This window comes from Hemibagrus wyckioides, linkage group LG28 (genome assembly GCF_019097595.1).
Source record: "Hemibagrus wyckioides isolate EC202008001 linkage group LG28, SWU_Hwy_1.0, whole genome shotgun sequence".
NCBI lineage: Eukaryota > Metazoa > Chordata > Actinopteri > Siluriformes > Bagridae > Hemibagrus > Hemibagrus wyckioides.
The window spans coordinates 3,333,741-3,355,900 of record NC_080737.1 but is presented as its reverse complement, the minus strand read 5'-3'; the positions used below and the strand labels follow the sequence as shown (position 1 = coordinate 3,355,900).

The 22,160-nt window shown below is 42.0% G+C and overlaps 1 protein-coding gene across 2 annotated transcripts in view; it reads right to left on the bottom strand.

Annotated features, from left to right (window-relative positions):
- Nucleotides 1–20,989, bottom strand: part of nova1 (NOVA alternative splicing regulator 1) — a 32,859-nt gene extending 11,870 nt beyond the window's left edge. Inside the window, exons 1-2 of one of the 2 annotated variants that reach the window (XM_058383279.1) lie at nucleotides 20,178–20,989; nucleotides 5,898–6,041 (exon numbers count right to left, since the gene is read on the bottom strand). In XM_058383279.1, the coding sequence (XP_058239262.1) occupies nucleotides 5,898–6,041; nucleotides 20,178–20,382 (349 nt within the window). In that variant the 5' untranslated portion in view covers nucleotides 20,383–20,989. Of the gene's footprint in view, nucleotides 1–5,897; nucleotides 6,042–12,937; nucleotides 13,350–20,177 lie in introns of those variants that run through there. The other variant, XM_058383280.1, reaches the window with a different exon arrangement.
- Between the last annotated feature and the right edge of the window lie 1,171 nt (nucleotides 20,990–22,160).

The window sequence follows — 22,160 nt, the reverse complement described above, 5'->3', positions numbered from 1 at the left end:
TGGTGCTGAAACTTGGCCGTGGATGTGTGAGGTCCTCTGTTGTGATGTCATCTTTGTGCAGCAGATTGGGTATCAAGCATCTGTTCTATAAACACCTGTTCTTATTCAAACCATGCCACTCACTCACTCACTCACACACACACACACACACACACACACTGCTACACTGCTGAGTGTGTGGGAGTGTGACAAAGACACCAGCTCGGAAATCATTTCAATGTGTATTTTAAAACTGCGGGTCAACAAACACCAAGCAGCAGGATGCAGGACACTGTGTGTGTGTGTGTTGTTGTTGGGAGGATGAAGTTGATACAAACACTTTAACGGTTAAAGTAAATGGAAAACGTCTCAGGTTTCTCTGACTGTGTGTGTGTGTGTGTGTAGATGGCTGCAATACCAACACACACTCATTCATATCCAGTTGTGTCAGCGGATGCTGAGCGGGTACAGTGTGTGAAAACGCATTAAGGTCAAGTCAGTCAAAGAACTTAACTACTGTTTCACACACACACACACACACGCACACGCAAATAAAACAGAAACATGAGACCCTAACACTAATACTCCAAATGTAATGAGCAGAGTGAAAGTGTGGGTTCAGTCATGTGTAAGTTTGTATACACACATCACATGAGCGAGAGAAGTGAGTGTAAATTTATGCATGTGTGTGTGTGTGTGTATGCGCACATGCTCTCATGTGTGTGTGTTCCATGGGGTTCTAGAGCACAAGTAAAGCCTCGGCTTAGTGAGGCTTCTTTTTATAGGTGCCCTGTGAGCCACGGGAGCTTCAAATACTCCGTTCTCAGCAGCTCATAAAACAAAGGACGCCAGCGAAAGCTCCCTTTATTTCTGTCCGGTTTTAATCTAAACGCCAGCGTTAGCACACCCAGAGACTCTTTTTAGCGTGGAACCAAGAGCTGATTCTATAATTGCGGGTGAAGTGTTATCTCGTGCATGCCACACAGAAAACAATTGCAGCCACAGTTTGTTATAAACAAAACTACAGGTAACTAGCTTAGGACAAAAAGGAGGGTTTTTTTTGCTGCAAAGTATTAACATATCTTTATTTCAATTTAACATAATAGTTGTATAAACTTACTACAGATATATTTACACACACGCCTACATTAGTTATATTATTTTGCTATTTAAAAAAAAAAAGATTTCCTGGCCAATGTTTTCTGGGCATCCCGATTTAATCAGGAACGATGAGCTGGATTTAAACCTGCAGAATGACATCATCACTTCTGCCCTGGACTCCGGTGCATAAAACATTACTGCTCTATAAACGTTTATCACTCTATTCATTTCACAATGTTAAATACAAATTCTCGTCTATGCAGAAGAGGAGAGTAAATAAGGTTTCTGGGCTGAGGACTCGGGAACCTTCCGCTTCAATAAGGAACAGTGTAATACTTTATTTTTGAGGAAAACATAATAAAGATAATAAAATTGACAAAAGCAAATCTGTGTGTTTGTGTGTGTTTAATCTCTGATAGGACAGCTCTGACATTTTAATGACCCAGAGGAGTAAAGTGCTTTTTATAAAGCAGTGTGTGTGTGTGTGTGTGTGTGTGTGTTTGTGTTTGTGGACCACACAGCTGTCCCACACAATGCTGGGACTCATGTGGTCACTTCTCTCATGTACACTAAAGTGTGTGTGTGTGTGTGTGTATAAAACTAGTTGTATTAAATTCTTTGATTGCTTGAGGGATGAATGACAGGGATGGACAGAGTTGCTTGTCTTCAATGTCTTGAAAATAAAAAAACAACATTTTCACAATGTTAGGTGACCAATACTTATCCCTACAACCAAGTACTCATCCCTAAGAACAAGTACTCATCCCTAAGACCAGGTACTCATCCTTATGACCAAGTACTCATCCCTACGACCAAATAATCATCCCTATGACCAATTACTCATCCCTACAACCAAGTACTCATCCCTACGACCAAATAATCATCCCTATGACCAATTACTCATCCCTACAACCAAGTACTCATCCCTACGACCAAATAATCATCCCTATCACCAATTACTCATCGATACGACCAGGTACTCATCCCTATCACCAAGTACTCATCCCTATCACCAAGTACTCATCCCTACAACCAAATACTCATCCGTACAACCAAGTACCCATCCCTTTGACCAAGTACTCATCCCTACGGCAAAGTACACATCTCTACAACCAAGTACTCATCCTTATGACCAAGTACTCATCCCTATGACCAAATAATCATCCCTATGACCAATTACTCATACATACGACCAAGTACTCATCCCTACAACCAAATGCTTATCCCTACAACCAAGTACTCATCTCTATGACCAATTACTCATACATACGACCAAGTACTCATCCCTACAACCAAATGCTTATCCCTACAACCAAGTACTCATCTCTATGACCAAGTACTCATCCCTATGACCAATTACTCATACATACGACCAAGTACTCATCCCTACAACCAAATGCTTATCCCTACAACCAAGTACTCATCTCTATGACCAAGTACTCATCCTTATGAGCAAGTATTCATCCCTATGACCAAGTACTCATCTCTATGACCAAGTACTCATCCTTATAACCAAGTACTAATTTCTATGACCAAGTACACATCCCTACAACCAAGTACTCATTCTTACAACCAAGTACTCATCCTTATGACCAAGTACTCATTTCTATGACCAAGTACACATCCCTATGACCAAGTACTCATTCTTACAACCAAGTACTCATCCTTATGACCAAGTACTCATTTCTATGACCAAGTACACATCCCTACGACCAAGTACTCATTCTTACAACCAAGTACTCATCCTTATGACCAAGTACTCATTTCTATGACCAAGTACTCATCCTTATAACCAAGTACTCATTTCTATGACCAAGTACACATCCCTACGACCAAGTACTCATCCTTATGACCAAGTACTCATCCCTACGACCAAATAATCATCCCTATGACCAATTACTCATCCCTACAACCAAGTACTCATCCTTATGACCAAGTTCTCATCCCTTTGACCAAGAACTCATCCATATGACCAAGTACTCATCCTTATGACCAAATGCTTATCTCTACAACCAAGTACTCATCTCTATGACCAAGTACTCATCCTTATAAGCAAGTATTCATCCCTATGACCAAGTACTCATCCCATCCCTATGACCAAATACTCACCCCATGACCAAGTACTCTACTGATCCCTACGACCAAGTATTCATTTCTATGACCAAGTACTCATCCTTATGACCAACTACTCATCCTTATTGCCAAGTATTCATCCCTACAACAAATTACTCATCCCTATGACCAAGTACTCATCTCTACGACCAGGCACTCATCCTTATTACCAACTACTTATCCTTATGACCAAGTGCTCATCTGTACAACCAAGTACTCACCCCCACGACCAAGTACTCATCCCTACGGCCAAATACTCATCCCTGCAACCAAGTACTCATCCCTATGACCAAGCTCCTGTTTCAGTTGGTAATATATAAATTTAAACAGTGTTTGGTTTCTTGGTCTGTGTCTGTTCACAATTGTCACAAAACTGACAGTCAGAAGTGGCCTCAGAACACTTCTCCCCAGGTCTGTCTCTACACCGCATGTTCATGTTCTTTTCACTTCCTGCATTCAGGATTGAATCACTTTCTCACACCTGCCTGACTGAGGCACGCTCAGGGAGTAAACACCGAGGTTGGATTCAGACAGGCTAAACTCTGCTTGTGTGAAAGCACTCTAATTTACATATTAATGGCATCTGGGCTTCCTAATGAGAGAAAACATGTAGGTGCCTCTGTACCTCTGGGATTTTAATAACATTTTTTGTGGAACCACTACATCAGCCAATTTATTATTCAATATACCAAATTATACATGCGTTACTTTAAGCCGCATTTTCATTAGTGTAGCACGCAGTGTAAAAAAAGGTCCTCGTCTTCAGGGGGTTTAAAGGTGTTTTATTCCCTCGAGCTTCTTTCATGCTGGAAATGAGTCGAAGAGATGGAGCTAGTACAATCTGTACAAGATGTACTTTAATGGTTTATGTGACTTTTTTTTGCTTGATAGGATTCATAATTGTGTATGTGCTAGAAATGTGAAGAGAAAAAGAGGAAAAGGTAGAAGGGAAAATATCTGCGTCATTGTGATTTCAGACCTTCTCTTCTCCTGATCTGCCTGATCCATCCTGATGCTCTACTTCCTCATAGGTTCCTCATAAGACTTTTCATGAAAATAGATAAGAGTCACAGTCTTATTTGAGTCATTTAGTTATTGATTTATTTTAGATTTTAAATGTACATTTTAAAAACAAGTTTTTTTTCATTAAAGCTGAAGAGTTTCAGTCAATAAAACCTGGATTTTAAATTAGAACTTATTCATTGTTCATTGAAAGGTAATTAGTTGCGACAACAACTTTCATCAGAAAGAAGTGAAGGAAAATTATTCTGCAATCAGAGAAAATTAATTTCGGTGTCTTTCAGTGTTTATTGTCTATGCTAAGTCGAGCTAGCTAACATTCCATAATCCTAAAAAGCCAGGCGCAACAGAAAGCATTTTTTTTTTCTAGAAGTAACCACGTCACTGCGGATAAACCATATTAGCAGGAGTTTGACTGCATCTTTCTCCAAATACGGAGCATTAGCGTATATACGCAGAGCAGAGCAGAACAGGCGAGGCCTTTGTGTATCCAAGCGTAGAGAACAACGCGCCTTCATTAAATCTCCTGTCTCTCTGCTTGTCAAGAGAGAAAACTTTTCTCCAGCTGACCATCATGTGTTAAGGAAACTACTTTTACATGATGTCATACATTTGGAGCAGAAAACTGAATTAATATTTAAATATCATCATGGGAAAAAAAAACAAAAAAAAAAAACTGAATGAACCTTACAAAGATGGATGGACTAAAATACACTATATTGCCAAAGGTTTTGGGACGTCTGCCTTTACATGCACATGAATGTAATATGGAGTTGTCCTGACCTTTACAGCCATAACAGCTTCAACTCTTCTGGGAAGGCTTTCCACAAGGTTTAGGAGTGTGTTTATGGGAATTTTTGACCGTTCCTCTAGAAGCACATTTGTGAGGTCAGGCACTGATGTTGGACGAGAAGGTCTGGCTCACAGTATCTGCTCTAATTCATCCCGAAGGTGTTCTATGGGGTTGAGGTCAGGACTCTGTGCAGGCCAGTCAAGTTCCTCCACACCAAATGTCTTTATGGACCTTGATTTGTGCACTGGTGTGCAGTCATGTTGGAACAGGAAGGGGTCATCCCCAAACTGTAAAATTGTCCAAAATGTCTTGGTCTGATGAAGCATTAAGAGTTCCTTTCACTGGAACTAAGGGGCCGAGCTCAACCCCTGAAACACAACACCTGAACAACTTCATCTGTCCTTCATTTCTGGTATTGTCCAAAATAAATTTTTCATAAATTTATGTCCTCAACAATATTTGACCAAATTCATATATTAACACACTGAATTTCAAAAAAAAAAAAAATCCAACACATGGGAAGGGAATAGGGTGAAATTGGAAACTAGTCTCTCTCTGTGCTATAGACAAAATGTCTTGGTTGTGTAATGCAAGTTATACAATAAAGTGACATCAATTTGAATTTTTGTCTCTAAACAGACAGAATTTGAGAGGGTGCATGTAGTGTGACTTCAGAAAATACAATATCCTGTAGCCCAATGCCTCCAATTCAATTATCTGAATGAAATAAAAGATTTCATGTTTCCCAAGAAAGGTTATGGCTGTTTTAGAATAAAAAAAAACTGTGTGTTATGTGCTGGGGACAACAACAACAACAAGAACAATAAAATCTTGTCTTGATTACTGGGAAGTGATTCACACAAGAACATTTGTGTGTGTGTGTGTGTGTTACCTGGGTAGAAGTCTTTAGATTTGGACAGTTTGATGGTGGCGCCAGTCTCTTTCTGCAGTTGGACGATGGTCTGTCCTCCTTTACCGATAATTGAACCGGCCGCATAGCTGGGGATCAGCACTTTCAGGAAGTACTCACCCTCTTCTATACACACACACACACACACACACACAGTGGATTAGAGCAGTGAAGTTTACTAGTAAACATTTCTTTAATAATTGGGTTGGAGCCTGAAATGCGTCTCTCGCTCTGGATCACACTGTTTGGCCAGGAGATTATAGATCTCTGTAAATCATCTGGACACAGCATTACTTGCTTTCTGAAAATTATACCGAGTTAATATAAAATAAATAAGGTCTACGAGAGCCTAAGGAGAAGTATTGACTTTCAGCTATCGAGCTAAAGATCCAACATTTCTAAAAATGCCTAACAACACATGCTCGTCTATCAGCAGATAAGTATATCACTACAGTAAAAAATAGGAAAATAAAAAAATACAGTGGAAAACCGTGGGGTTAGTAAGGGTGTGTCAAAGCCACTGGTTTAATATAATGTAACACATAGGGTCAAATTAATCAAACCTTAATGAAGCTGACAGATACTGAGGCCACACCTTCTTTGTTGTGATTGACAGGACAGAAGCCATGCCTCCTTTACTAAGACATGCACTGAGGCTACACCTTCTTTGCTGTGATTGACAGGACAGAAGCCACACCTCCTTTAGTAAGACAGACACTGAGGCTACACCTTCTTTGCTGTGGCTGACAGAAGCCACGCCTCCTTCAGTAAGACAGACACTGAGGCTACACCTTCTTTGCTGTGGCTGACAGAAGCCACGCCTCCTTCAGTGAGGCTGACAGACAGGGAGGTCACGCCTCCTCCAGCGGGACTGAAAGAGAGCAGAGACTCCTCAGATGATGAAGTTGAGCCTGGGACTACATAACTTTCTGCTTTTATTTATTATGCTTACTCTTTCCTTTTGAGTTCCTGCCGGTTCGTCCGCTGTCCCACTTTAATTTTCTCTTGCAGAGGAGAGTGACCCGCTTTGGGCTGACACGAGGCTAAATTTATCCACACATTCACAGCAAGCACCCTCAGGCACTCGAACTGCACCAGAGCCACAAACGAGACCAGAACCAGACAGGTTCTGATTCACACAGATTCATCTACCAGGGCCGCCTCGTCAATTAAAGGGTGAGCACTGGGCAGATATAAACTGAATGATGTTTCATTCTCAGTACTAATACACTGACCTGGTGTTGGGTGTCGCACTGGTGCAAGTGTATCAGGTACAGCATTGATGAGGTCTGGTGTAATATAGTGTATGTTTGGATACACTTGTTTCAAACAAACTTTTTAAAAGCTAGTAATTATGAAGCCCTGCAACATTCAATAATGCTTTTATAACTAAATTATAAAGTAATTAAGGAAACCATTCAATCATACACTGTGACTAACTGGAAACAGTGCCGTCATAACTAGGGCTGGGGAAGTTAACGTGTTATTATCGCATTAACTCATTAATTCATTAATGCAGACAATTATTTTATTGCGTGTTAACACAGTTTTTATAATTTTGTAAATAATTTAAAAAGTCTGCTGGTAACTGGCTCCGAATACATATACAGACAAACGACGGGTGACGGGAGGGGTGGGATGTCATTTCGTATTGGCTTTGGATAAACGTCATGACGTGTCTGAAGCAATGAGAGCATTTTGGATGAGCGTAAGTGGAAGACCAGAGGAACCGGAACAGAAGTAGAATCGGCGGATAAACAAAGACGGAAAACAAGCAAGCAGGCAGGCAGGCAGAGAGAGAGAGAGAGAGAGAGAGAGAGTGTGCGTTAACTAGTGTTAACTCATGACAATCATGCGATTAATCGCGATTAAATATTTTAATCGATTGACAGCCCTAGTCATAACACTAAACACTAGACACAAAGTCCCTCAGTCCTGTTATTTTACTCAGAATTTTATATACACTATTGTGATCATCAAAAGCACACTACTGGTATAATGGTCACACCTTCTGGTCAATACCCCTACCTTTCATTTAGGAGGTATTTCTGTGTGAACGTAGCATTTTTGTTTGTTTCTTTTTGTGCGGACAGAGTTCAGATCAAATACCGAAGGCAGTGTCGCATATATTCCTTTTAATGAAATTTGCATAATTCTGTTCTCTGGAAAAGAGAAATCACTGTGGGAGAAAACGTGCCCGTGAGCATCATAAAAACATGATTAGCATTTAATTTCTGGTTTGGTTTATTTAATTTGTTCAACACTTTAGGCTTGTTTTCTCCGTTTACTGTCCGTTCGCATCGTTTGAAGAAGGAATCTATTAAGTAGGAATTTTAAGGTTAGAATTTCTTCATTTATGGATTGCAGCAAACGGTTGATCATTAAATGTGTGCAGAAAAATAAATAAATAAAATCAGCACACACACACACACATCATACTGTGTGTGTGTGTGTGACTGGGTGGCACAAAAGAGCTGCAGCGTATGGAAGCTAAATCCTCAGATTTGTCCTGGTGGATAGAGCCAGCACTGACTCATTTATACACAGACACACAACACACACACACTCTCACATACACACTCACAAAACCCAGGTCCAATAGCACAGCCTTGGAAATGCATGCACAGAGAGGAGGTTCAGAGGCACAGATGCTCTCTCTCGCTCTTTCACACACACACACACACACACACACAGAGTGCGACTGCTGTAGAGCGCTGAAGGAAAGGACAGAAGGTGATGTAATGTAATGTTTTTCCAGTTAGGTGTTTACCCTTTGCACTGAGCTGACTCAGTGTAGGGAAACTCTCAGGGGTCTGAAATGTAATAAAAAAATATATAAAATAATAACAATAAGTGAGTAAAATGTTAAACGATTCATTGAAATAATAGTTAAACACTTTTCTGATGTAAATTAGCTCGACGGATTTTTGCTCGGAGCAGTAGGCCACGTGTTGCACAATTTTGCAATAAACTGAATCATTATTCGTTGCTATTGATAGTCTTTATTTATTTATCTAATTTAATTAATTAATTAATTAATTAATAGTGATTGAATATTTTAGCACGAAGAGCTGGGAATTTCTGGTCATCCTTGTATTTTCACGAAAAAAAGAAAACAAAAAAAATCAACACATGCAACCATTTTATAAAAATTACCGGAACCTGTTTTATTAACAAGCTTTATTCCATATGCAGTCATTTATTTGGAATTTAACTAATCTAGCACTTTGCTACTTAATAAACTTAATATTCAGTCATTATTCCTGTGCTTTTTATTAGAAAACATAGTCAACCATTTCCCCCATTTCAGAAGGGCTACGTTCACATTAATGTAACACACCTAAATTCTTTCCAGAACCGTTCGGAAACAAAAAGCCATTTTTCCAGACGCCGACCATTTTCATACGAGGTCCTAGATTGAATCTGTAGCTGATACGTAACATGAATGAGAACAGTCTGCTCACATGCACTTATCATCATCATCAAACAATTATTCATTATTACCTGAGATTTGGGGGATCAATTCAAGCAAAACTGGAAATAACATCCGCCCATTTAGGACATTTCATTAAAGGTTAAATGATAAATATGGACAGTCCAGTTTGAGCAAAAATTCTGAATGTGAATGTAGCTTTAAACTGCAATTTAATGTACAATTATGTGAAGATTAATATCAAACGTTGCATTTTGCACTAATAATAACAAATGCCTCCGTGCATGTGTTTGCAAATTGATCATGTTGCCTTGTTACTGATATATTACAAGATTGTTCGTAATCTATTACAGTACTGTAATAGGTCCGTCTGCGAGAGCAGGATGTCGGCTACAGGTGAGCGGGACATGAGAAGAGAGTGTAGGCTGGTTATAGTGCCTGTAATAATTCTGAGAGACAAGATGAGATCCACACACTCTCCTGCCCTCAATCTACTGCATCTGACCTCAGCACTGCTTCAGAAAGAGCGAGAAAGAAAGAAAGAGGAGGACAGAAACAGAGATAGAGCACAGCACAGCCACCGAAAGAGGCATAGGAAGAGGAGGGAGTGAGGAAGCACTCAAATGGAAAAAGAGAGAGAGAGAGGGGAGAGTAAATAAAAAAGCTGTTAAATAAAAATGAAAAGGTATGGATGTAGAGAGGAAGATGTGAGAGGTTTACGCAAAAGAGCCGGCAAATAGTGCCCTTTAAAATAAATAACTTTATTCATCTGAGAGGGGTTGAAAAGAGAGCGGCTAATTCCCTTCGAGCCCAGACTAGCCGCTCTTTATTCTCTGTGTAAATAATGCTGGCGAGGAGAAAACAAATCATCCGCAAATGCGTCCCAAATGCACATGTCCTGTCACTTTGTGGGGTTTGTGAGCTGTCCTTCAGGACGTCCCCCATAAACTACACTAAATGGTCATTCACAATGTCATTCACTCACCCTAATGAACTGTATGTGTGTTTTGTGACAAATGATGCCACTGCATGATTTTTCATTTGCAGTGTAACTTCAGATTTGTGGAATCTTCTGAAATCATAAAGCCCTTAATTGGCTTTATTCAACAGACAGATACATTCTGAAATATAATGTACAACACACATGACTCTCTCTTTAGGCTAGTGGGAACTCTGTACAAGCTCGGGCAGTTAATCCAATAAGAAAAGGCCGCACTTTGATGGTGATGATAGTCCTAACGAGTCATTATAATCCTGGATCTCTGATCACCTTTCTTTACAGTCCAGCCTTTATATGTCATCCAACCTTCCTAATCACCCATGTGTTCTACACAGCGCACTACACCACTGCTGAGAACGCAGCCTTTATCTGCAAAAGGGGGTTATTTGAGTGAGTCCTTCTCTGTCTCTGGAAAGCCACCTCTAATCGATAGTGGAGTAACTGGCCCTATCCAGACAAATCTAATCAACACAAGAGCAATCTAGACAAACTTAATTGACACCAGCCAAGAATGGATGTGACCAGCCCTGGTATATAATCGACTTCAGAGTGAGGAGCGAGATTGAGATCGAGCCTGTTCGGAACATAAAGAGTTACTGCATTAAAAGAAAGAAAGAAAGAAAGAAAGAAAGGAAGGAAGACGAGCAATATTTCACAGCTGTGCAGGCAGCAGGCACTGATGTTATTCGAGCAGAATTTTAATGGTAAAAGAAAATTCCAGAAACCGTATGTGGAACATGATTTCAACGCCAAGAATCAAATGTATTCTATCTGTTATGGTGCCGAGGCAGACTCTCTCTGCTATCCTGAAATTCTTTTCTTTACCTTTCTCTTTCACTTTTGGCTTGTGGAAAAATCAATCGTCTGCCTATGTGATTATTCTTGGGCTCATAACAACGTTTTTAACCTTCCTGTTATCCGGCTGAAGCCAGTGAGGACAACTCGGCCATTAGCTTTCCTGACTGTGGCCTGTGGTAGCAGGTATACATAAGATGGGGATGGAGGAGCGTACCTGTCCTCCGCAGCGGCCCAGGTGAACAGTGGGATATGCATTACATCATTGCTCTGACATCACTCTGTCCCTCTCAGCCCTCTCTGCCTCACACTGCCGCCTAACTGACATCTAAGGATATGACTGGGATTCACAGACTGAGCCGTGGTAACACACACACACACACACACACAAAGGCCAGATCTCAATCTTCTCAATCAGAGAGCTGTTAAAGTACACAACGTAAAAAATGAGCTTTATCGATGCGTACTCTGAGCAGCTGACCATGACAAGAAGGGAAGCTTCTGAAGGTTCTGAGGTTTTTTTCAGACAGATTCTTCTGCATAATTCTGTTGGTCCTGCCGGGTTCTTGACATGGTTTAAGAAGCACATTAGAGGTTTGTGGGCTGGAGGGTGCTTGTTCAACACAGATAAGAGAAAAAGGGGGCAACAGTAGGAAGAAGAATGCTAATCCAAGTGTGACTTGGTGGAAGTAAGCGAAACAGGTCCATGTTCACTTTCGCAATCACTGATCCATGACCCTGTGTTTTGATGTGACAGGCAACTGCGCCATGGTATTGTCCCTCACTTGGCCAGCAAAACTGCCCTGACCCTGCATCACACATGTTCCCCAAGAATCCACATCTCATGTATTTGCCAAAAGCGACATCATCTTGACTCTTGGGCAATAAGCGGATCTCTCAAGCCGAACTTGAACGTCCTATCATCATAAAATCCGTCCATGTCTCATGCCATCCTCCTCCATCTTTCGGTGGGTTTCTGCCGCCCCTGCATCCTTTTGTGCATCGCTGCGGCCGATTCAGAGTTGCGATGTCGAAGTGCGTGTTTGACCTTGGCGTGTGCATGGAAACGGTGGACAACTTCACCCGCCTCTGTTACTCTGCTCGATGACTTCATGCTCTGTCCCAGTGTAACGAATGGTTTCCACCATGACACCTCATAGATGTTCCAGAGGCTCAAGGTGGATGTGTGTTACCTGGGATCAGAAGGCAGCCTGAACCAGAGGCGAGCAAGGGAAGCCATCTTCCTTCAAGCTTCCTCCCCCTCCTGTGTGTGTCGGTAATGAGAGGGGAGGTGTGAGGAGATGCACCGCATGAGTAACAGGTTTTTCTGCATCCTGCTCCAGTGTAACTACGGCAATCTGTTGCTGCGATTCATCAGGGACGTAACACAGCCGTAAACGCATTCAGAGAGTTGCGAATCTCACTCACTCTCACACACACACCACGTCTCTCGAATACACATAGTCATACACACTCAAAGTGTCAAGGGAGTTTTGTTCAAGCACATGAAGGGGGTGGGTCAAGAGGGATTGCATTGTAAGCACCCCAACACACACACACACACACACACACACACAGTCCCCCGACATGTGAAAAAGGGGGGCCCTGTCCTGGACACTTGGCAAGGACAAACAAGCCACTTTGACTCATGGAATGAATTAAGGCGAATGAGGACAAGGAAAGAAAAGATAAAGCGCACACACGGACAAAAGAGACTAAAAAATGGTCAAGCCGTCCAGACAACAACCGCATTCAACAAGTCAACAAAAGCGGGGCTGGATGTGTGTGTCTCACCCATTGTGGCGAGCTGTGGTGCGGCTCTGCAGCAGCGCCGACGATGAGCATGAGAACGCGGCCGAGTTCGTCTCCAAGACGCCGAGGAAGAGCGTCAGAGAGTCCTCTTCTCCATACCTCTCCACTGCACACTCTCTCTCTCTCTTTCTGATTGTGTGAGATCTTTACGCAGCTGTCGTACGTGTGTGTGTGTGTGCGCGTGCGTGTGTGTGTACGTATGTGTGTATATGTGTGTGTTGGAGGCAGAGGGGCTGTGTATTGTTCAAGTGGCGGCGGACTGAAGGAGGGAATCTTCCCACTGCATCACCCTCGCCGCTCTCTCTCATCCATATTCATGGAGAACTCCGGCGCTCTGCAGCATTGTACAGAGAGGCACCTAGCGTGTCCAATCACCCTGCACCCCTCCCCAACGTCACACACACACACACACACACACACATACACACACACACACAGGCTTTCTTCTTCTTCACCCCCCTATTTGGCGCAGCAAAGCAAAAGACATAGCGCCCCACGCACGTTTGGGCGAACCATGGAAAGGTGGGATGGAGGGAAGGTTGAGGAGGTGGAGAAAGAGTGAGGGAGTGACCTTGTGTGAAGTGGCGAGCGAGAACGAAGGGGGCGGCGTGCACCTCGGGCGGCCATGTTGGAAACCGCGGACGGTAAAAAGAAAGAAAAAGGGAAAAGAGAAGGAAAGACAAAGGCTGAGATGGGACGTGAAGGGAAAGAAAGCGAGCGAGGGAAAGGAAGATAGAAAGAAAAACGAAAGAAACAAAAAGGGAGAACCTGGAAAAGGGATATTATGAAAGGAGAGATGCTGCGAGATTTGAAAACAGACTCTGCTGCAGAGAGTGTGGATGGAACGGCCATTCCAATCACTGCCTATAAATTCTACACAGCTGTACCGACCAATGTGTGTGTGTGTGTGTGTGTGTGGTTCTTTGGGGGAGGGGCATCCTTCCTGAACCCCCCATGGGTTCTCACAATTTACATTGAACCATTTTTCATCGCACACTGACTAACTGTCTATACAGTGTGTGTGTGTGAGTCTGTGGTGGCATGTGTGTGTGTGTGTGTGTGTGTGTGTTGCGCAGTGTGCAAGAGCGGGGCAGGATGTGCTAGAATTCTGTTCAAGCAAACCAATCACGTTTTGACTGGACTCTCACTTGAGCCCCTCCCCTCTCCGCCACCTGCCCCATTCACAGTCTACTCACGTCACCATACACTGCAAGGGCACCTGTGTCCTTCTCTCTCTCTTTCACTCACACACACACACACTCTCACACACACACACACACACACACAACACATGCGTGCTAATGTTCTCACACGCTCTGAGCACCTGCGATCTAACAAACCAAGGTACAGACATCCAGCGGCACAAACAACCTGGCCAAAAGTGCCATTAGAAATATTAATGTACCATTTCGGCTGCATCTGCTATATACCCCCCCACCACACACACACGCACATAAATATATATACCCACAGACATACACATACAAAACACATCTGCCTCTGTAAGCCTAGTAACGGAATGACTGCCGAATCATTTGCATCAGTAATCAATGAAAGGCATTTGCATGACAAAAAACAAAAATAAAGGAATGGCCACTTCAATCAGTGTCCTTGTTCTCTCTCAGTCATCAAGGATCAAAGGTCACACAGCAGATGTATTAGAAATCCATGCGTTCCCTACTATACATGTATAGTACATCATGTGGAGTGGGAAAGAGAAAAAATTAGATGGATAGATAGATGGCAGATTAAACATACCCTCTAATATACAACCAACCAATGACTAAAAAAAAAAGGATGAATTATTTAAACGAAGGTGAAGATAATGATGACTCTGAGAATTATATATGATGTACACTATATAAGAATATTTTACTGTGAATAAAAAAAATAATCAAGCCTGTTCGCCTTTTACAGGAATCTCCTTCCTGCTTGCATTAAATACATGATCATATTGAAGATGTGCTGCATTGCACGTTTAGCCCTTAAGATCACAGGGTCACTTTTTTTTCCTCTTCATGCATCAAGACAAGAGCTTATTACTGTCTCTCCTGCACAAGATGCAATCAGCTGTACACGGGGTATACCGAGAGAAGATGGGTTTCTTTCCTGCCATCAGAATGAAGGATTTCTCCATTGCAGCAGTGAGACAATTCCACAGCGATGGACGTGACATTAATAACATCTCTGTTAGCATTGCTAGTTGCTATGGCAGCAATGAAGTGGAGAGAAAAGGAGCTCATCTGCACACTCGGGACTACAAGACCCTCATGGAATCAATGTTTTGGCTTCAAACATCTGAAGTCTCTCCGTCTATCTATATCAGTAACAGTCAGACAGCATGACTGATAAAGTACCTCAGTAGTTGAATAACAGAGAACAAAAATAAAGAAAAGAAAAATAAAAGACTGAGTTGCAGTCAGTGTCCACTCTCTACATCACCAAAAAAAGATCAGGAGATATTCCTGATGGCAGGAGTGTTTTCATAAGTCAAATATAAACAAGACATTATCAGCCTGAAATAATACACTATATTGGCAAAAGTATTAGGACACCCCTCCAAATCATTAAATTCAGGGGTTGTTTTTCAGGGGTTGGGCTCGGCCCCTTAGCTCCAGTGAAAGGAACTCTTAATGCTTCAGGATACCAAGACATTTTAGACAATTGTTGGACAATTTTACAGTTCGGGGATGACCCCTTCCTGTTCCAACATGACTGCACACCAGTGACCAAAGCAAGGTCCATAAAGACATGGATGAGGGAGTTTGGTGTGGAGGAACTTGACTGGCCTACACAGAGTCCTGACCTCAACCCCATAGAACACCTTTAGGATGAATTAGAGCGGAGAGTGTGAGCCAGACCTTCTCATCCAACATCAGTGCCTGACCTCACAAATGCGCTTCTAGAGGCACGGTCAAAAATTCCCATAAACACACTGAAATCCTTCCCAGAAGAGTTGAAGCTGTTATAGCTGCAAATGGTGGGGCAACTCCATATTACATTCATGTGCATGTAAAGGCAGACGTCCTGAAACTTTTGGTAATATAGTTTATGTTTACAAGGATCCTCTTATTGTTTACATAACTTTATTTGGTCAAGTTCAGACCGCACATTGGTCACATTGGTACATAATGTCCTGTATTGCATAGTATTGTCTGTCCACACACTTTATGTGGCTAGTACAACTTAGTAGTGTTGTTCTGTGTAGCTCTGTGTTTTATGTAGCAGCAGGGTCCTGGAGAAACATTGTTGTACTGCATCAGCTACATATTGTTAAAATGACAGTGAAAGCGTCTTGACTTTTAGTCAGATAATGTATATAAAAATATTACCTAAGTGTCCTACAGCATGTTGATTATTCCTAATGCACTACCTTCTAGTTCTTAGCATTGAACAACTCTTTTCATATTAGTCTGAGGGATGTGTGTGTGTGTGTGTGTGTGTGTTTGTGTGTGTGAGTGTGTGTTTGCATTAGCCACATTCTTCTTAGACATTCTACAAAGATGTTGCTACAATCAAACAAAAGCATGGCACCGAGTTCACAGGACAGCTGCACTACTTCACACACACACACACACACTCACACAAACACACACACACTCTTCAGCAGGCTGCTGTGCTGTTCAGTCACCAGAAACACACAAGCAACCGAGCTAATATTTTTTATCATATATTTTAATACGCAACACAGCTAATAAAATGTTGTGTTTTATCGTAGAAATGATGAAACTTTCAGACAAGCTAAACAAAGTCAGGCAAGCTAATTTCAGGGTACATTACATTTGCTCATTTAGCCTGATGCTTTTATGCGTAGTGACTTACAATCAAGACAGAATACTGAGAAGACCGAGCGGCTGAGGATTAAGTGTTTTGCTCAAAGACGCGATGCTGGCAGCTGGGCAATGCGAGGATCTGAACTTATGACCTTTCAATCTGTAGCTCACTGCCTGAAAGACTGAGTCATGACTCCATCATGGTTCCAGAACTGTAAACGTTTACCTGTTCAAATTTAAATAACAAAAAAATGGCGGTCAGAATTGTCACTCCATCTGTCTAGTACCTGCAGTCAGGTTTACAAATACGATTATAATATACACTATATTGCCAAAAGTTTTGGGATGTCTGCCTTTACATGCACGTGAATGTAATATGGAGTTGTCCCACCATTTGCAACTATAACAGCCTCAACTCTTCTGGGAAGACTTTCCACAAGGTTTAGGAGTGTGTTTATGGGATTTTTTGACCATTTCTCACATTTGTGAGGTCAGGCACTGATGTTGGACAAGAAGGTCTGGCTCACAGTCTCTGCTCTAATTCATCCCAAAGGTGTACTATGGGGTTGAGGTCAGGACTCTGTGCAGGACAGTCAAGTTCCTCCACACCAAACTCACTCATCCATGTCTTTATGGACCTTGCTTTGGTCACTGGTGTGCAGTCATGTTGGAACAGGAAGGGGTCATCCCCAAACTGTTCCCACAAAGTTGGGAGATTGAAATTGTCCAAAATGTCTTGGTATGGAGCTGAAGCATTAAGAGTTCCTTTCACTGGAACTAAGGGGCCGGCCTGAACCCCTGAAAAACAACACCTGAACTCAATGATCTGGAGGGGTGTCCCAAAACTTTTGTCAAAATGGTGTATTATTACAAGTTGATTATGATGATATTTATATTTTACTTGTGAAAACACTCCTGCCATCAGGAATATCTCCAAATATCACAAAAGGTCCAATATTAGTAGTGATACTAACAGAAAAATCTAATCACTGTGTGCTTTATATATATTTGAAATCAATGTCACAATTAAAAAGACACAATCTGAGTTGATGGGAAATCCGTTGTTACGCACAAATACTTCTCCCCCTTCTCATCTTTACCTCTGCAGAACTTGTATACAGCCTTGGGATCCTAATGAGCTGCTAATAAAGGCCGAGGAGGAGGAGGAAGGCTTTTGTGTTACTGGCGTTTGTTACCACGTGTGAATGGGGTTCGCCTTCAGCAGTTGCTGTGAGCATTAAGCGCTTCATTCATTTTCCGCTCAATTTAGCCTGATCCCCACAAAGAAGGCTAGCTTGCAACAAGAGGTGAGAGAGAGAGAGAGAGAGAATAGAACTTTCTCTGACATCTACTTTGCCTTTTTTTCTACAGACATTTTTACAGATAAACATTTTAGAAATGCGCTACTTTTACAGGCAGGCTGTAAATCTCGTACTGAGAATCTGTAAAAGGTTGAAATTCAACTAATAAATACACTATATTGCCAAAAGTATTGGGACACCCCTCCAGCTCATTGAGTTCAGGTGTTGTTTTTCAGGGGTTCAGCTCGGCCCCTTAGTTCCAGTGAAAGGAACTCTTAATGCTTCAGCTTCATACCAAGACATTTTGGACAATTTCATGCTCTTTGTGGGAACAGTTTGGGGATGACCCCTTCCTGTTCCAACATGACTGCACACCAGTGACCAAAGCAAGGTCCATAAAGACATGGATGAGTGAGTTTGGTGTGGAGGAACTTGACTGGCCTGCACAGAGTCCTGACCTCAACCCCATAGTACACCTTTGGGATGAATTAGAGCGGAGACTGTGAGCCAGACCTTCTCGTCCAACATCAGTGCCTGACCTCACAAATGTGAGAAATGGTCAAAAATTCCCATAAACACACTGAAAGCCTTCCCAGAAGAGTTGAAGCTGTTATAGCTGCAAATGGCGGAACAACTCCATACTACATTCATGTGCATGTAAAGGCAGACGTCCCAAAACCTTTGGCAAAATAGTGTAGCTTGTATAAAATGTTCATCTTCAGTAATGTGAGAGTCTTTATGTTGAGACAAAACAAAAAGAAAATCTCAATTCATAACTAGTTTAGAGCGTCTCGCTCTCAGGAAATGACTACCTGTCACTGATGTCTTTGTGTATACAGTACATACATTTTAACTTTACTATATCTATTTTATAATTGAATGAACACTAATTATGGTCTATTTCCGTACATTAAGTTACACTGCATAATTGTTGCTCTGCAAAATCTACACATCGACATGACAAAAGTTCAGCAACATGGACAGGTACAGATTATTGCTGTTTTTTCCTATGAGTCTAAATAGATGCATATTATTAAATAATTTGTAAAAATCCCTTTGAAATACAGGGATGTACGACACAGCAAAATATAATTATTTATTCTTTTTTTTTTTTAATAAATCTCAACAAAAATTAGAGGAAAGGTAGTGTACTAGGAAGCCTAGTGTAATGTGGTTACTATTAATTTATCTCTTTCATAGACGCGTATTACAGCTGCACCGGGAATATTTCGATGCAATACGAGGTCAGAAAATATCACACGCATTAGACATTAACAACATCTGTAAAATGTCTAATGTAATATACACTATATTGCCAAAGGTTTTGGGATGTCTGCCTTTACGTGCACATGAATGTAATATGGAGTTGTCCCGCCCTTTGCAGCTATAACAGCTTCAACTCTTCTGGGAAGGCTTTCCACAAGGTTTAGGAGTGTGTTTATGGGAATCTTTGACCATTCTTCTAGATGTGCATTTGTGAGGTCAGGCACTGATGTCAGACGAGAAGGTCAGGCTCACAGTCTCCGCTCTAATTCACCCCAAAGGTGTTCTATGGGGTTGAGGTCAGGACTCTGTGCAGGACAGTCAAGTTCCTCTACACCAAATTCATGTCTTTATGGACCTTGTTTTATTCACTGGTGTGCAGTCATGTTGGAACAGGAAGGGGTCATCCCCAAACTGTTCCCACAAAAAGCATGAAATTGTCCAAAATGTCTTGGTATGAAGCTGAAGCATTAAGAGTTCCTTTCACTGGAACTAAGGGGCCGAGCTGAACCCAAGTTTGGGATGTCCAAAACAGCACTAATCTGTAACTTTGTCATAGCGTACACCTTCTGTACTTGGAAAGGTGTCCATTTAAAACTACAGGAAAGGTACTAAAAGTTCACCGAAACCTGTGTAGAGGTATACAAGTGAAAAAAGGACTTTTTTATTTCTCTTTTTTTGTTCTCCCTGAAACTGAAACTAGCAGCTTGGTGATATCAGTCTCAGGACGTCCACTCTGCCGCTTCAGTGTTCAGTACAGACTCAGAAATCAGCACATCACAGGACACGACACACAGTTTATAGGAGTCAGTTGAATTTAAGGGAATTATTTGGTCTCTCGGGAGTAGGTGGTGTGTGAAGCCGTGCGCGCGTCGCCGCTCTTACCCCCTGTGTTCGTGCGCTTGGTGCTCCCCGCCTCGGTCGGAGTCTCCAGCGGTCTCTTTCGGGAATCCAGCGCCTCAGACTCCATGTGCGAGGGCGGCAGCGGCGGCGGGGGCGACTGCGGGACCTGCTGCTGCTGCTGCTGCTCCTGAGCCGAGAGCACCGTCACCGTTATCCCGTTCTGCTGAAGCGCGCCGCCGGCCATCATCTCCCACCGAAACCCCGGAGGGAAGATGGTGATTTAAAAGGTCTCGTCTTGCGTCGTGGTTTTTGTTTTGGGTTTGTTTCTTTTTGTTTTTTTGTTTTTTTTTGTTAAATACAACCGTTTACAAATCCTGTTTCTCCTGAGGGTCTACACAGGAAAAAAAAACCCACGATCAATACATCGTGGAAACGCTAAGCTAGCTGGTTCACGAGCAGCGTGCGCGCGAGACTCCCGACACTTGAGACGCTTGAGTCTGCGTCCCAAACTAGCACACTCCCGCACTTAGCAGTAGCCTAGGTAGAGCTGGGGTACTAATTTTCAAACACTACATCTAGTGCGGGAGTGTGCGTGGTGTTTTTTAAAAGACAGTTAAATAAATCTGGTGGTAAGAAAGCTAAAGCTAAAAAAAAAAAAAGTAATTTCTGAGATAACTTTAAGAGATCTAACGCCTCGGAAGTCCATTTACTCGCCCAAAAAAACCCCCAAAAAACGCATACTCCGACACTAAATAGTAGTCTAGATGAGCTTGAGTGATATTTTCACACACTGTTTAGTGCAGAAGTATAAAATCTTTAGTCAGTGTCTCGAGACTGAAATCAAACTGAGCTAGCTGGCTAACTTTACCTCAGAAACGCCTCAGCGCGTGAAGATGAATAAATAAACTATAACTCTACACAAAAGTCTGAATTTATGGGTTTTTTCTCACGCGGGAACCTGTTATATTTTATCCTAGTTAGATGTTACGTTACCTTGCTCTAATAATTTTGTTTTGTTTTTCCCCAGAGAAATGAAGCAGTTTAACAATGTTCTCACCCTTAAATTAGTCTGAAATTCGGTTACATCAAGATAATCACTCGAGCGCCACTGGCCTCGCGCATCACCTTTCGACCAATCAGCAGCGAGAGCGCGGGTACAAGCGCGTGACGCCACGAAAGGACGCTTAAGTTTTTCGCTGCTTCTTGTAAAATGTTTAAAATTTGAAAAGATAAAGATAAATATAACACTATTAAAAAACATATTTATTAAAGGAAAATTAGGTGAATAGATGTTTTATTAACTTTTTATTTCAGCTGATACTTTAAATAATACAGGTCTATTTAAAGTATAATAGATGTAGATTATTATGCACCGATCAGGCATAACATTATGACCACCTGCCTAATATTATGTTGGTCCCCCTTTTGCTGACCCGTCATGCACTATGACATCAGAACCAGCATTAACTTCTTCAGCAATTTGAGCAACAGTAGCTCATCTGTTGGATCGGATCACACGGGTCAGCCTTCTCTCCCCACGTGCATCAATGAGCCTTGACCGCCCATGACCCTGTCTCCAATTCACCACTGTGAAAATGTTACGTCACGTTAGAACGTGTATAAACTGTACAACAGCAATCATTTACAATGTGTATACACTGACCAGGCATAACATTATGACCACCTGTCTAATATTGTGTTGTTCCTACTTTTGCTGCCAAAACAGCCCTGACCCGTCCTGCACTGTGTATTCTGACACCTTTCTATCAGGACCAGCATTAACTTCTTCAGCAGTTTGAGCAACAGTAGCTCGTCTGTTGGATCGGATCACACGGGTCAGCCTTCTCTCCCCACGTGCCTCAATGAGCCTCGACCGCCCATGACCCTGTCTCCGGTTCATCACTGTTCCTTCCTTGGACTTTTGATAGATACTGACCACTGCAGACCGGGAACACCCCACAAGAGCTGCAGTTTTGGAGATGCTCTGATCCAGTGGTCTAGCCATCACAATTTAGTCCTTTTGGT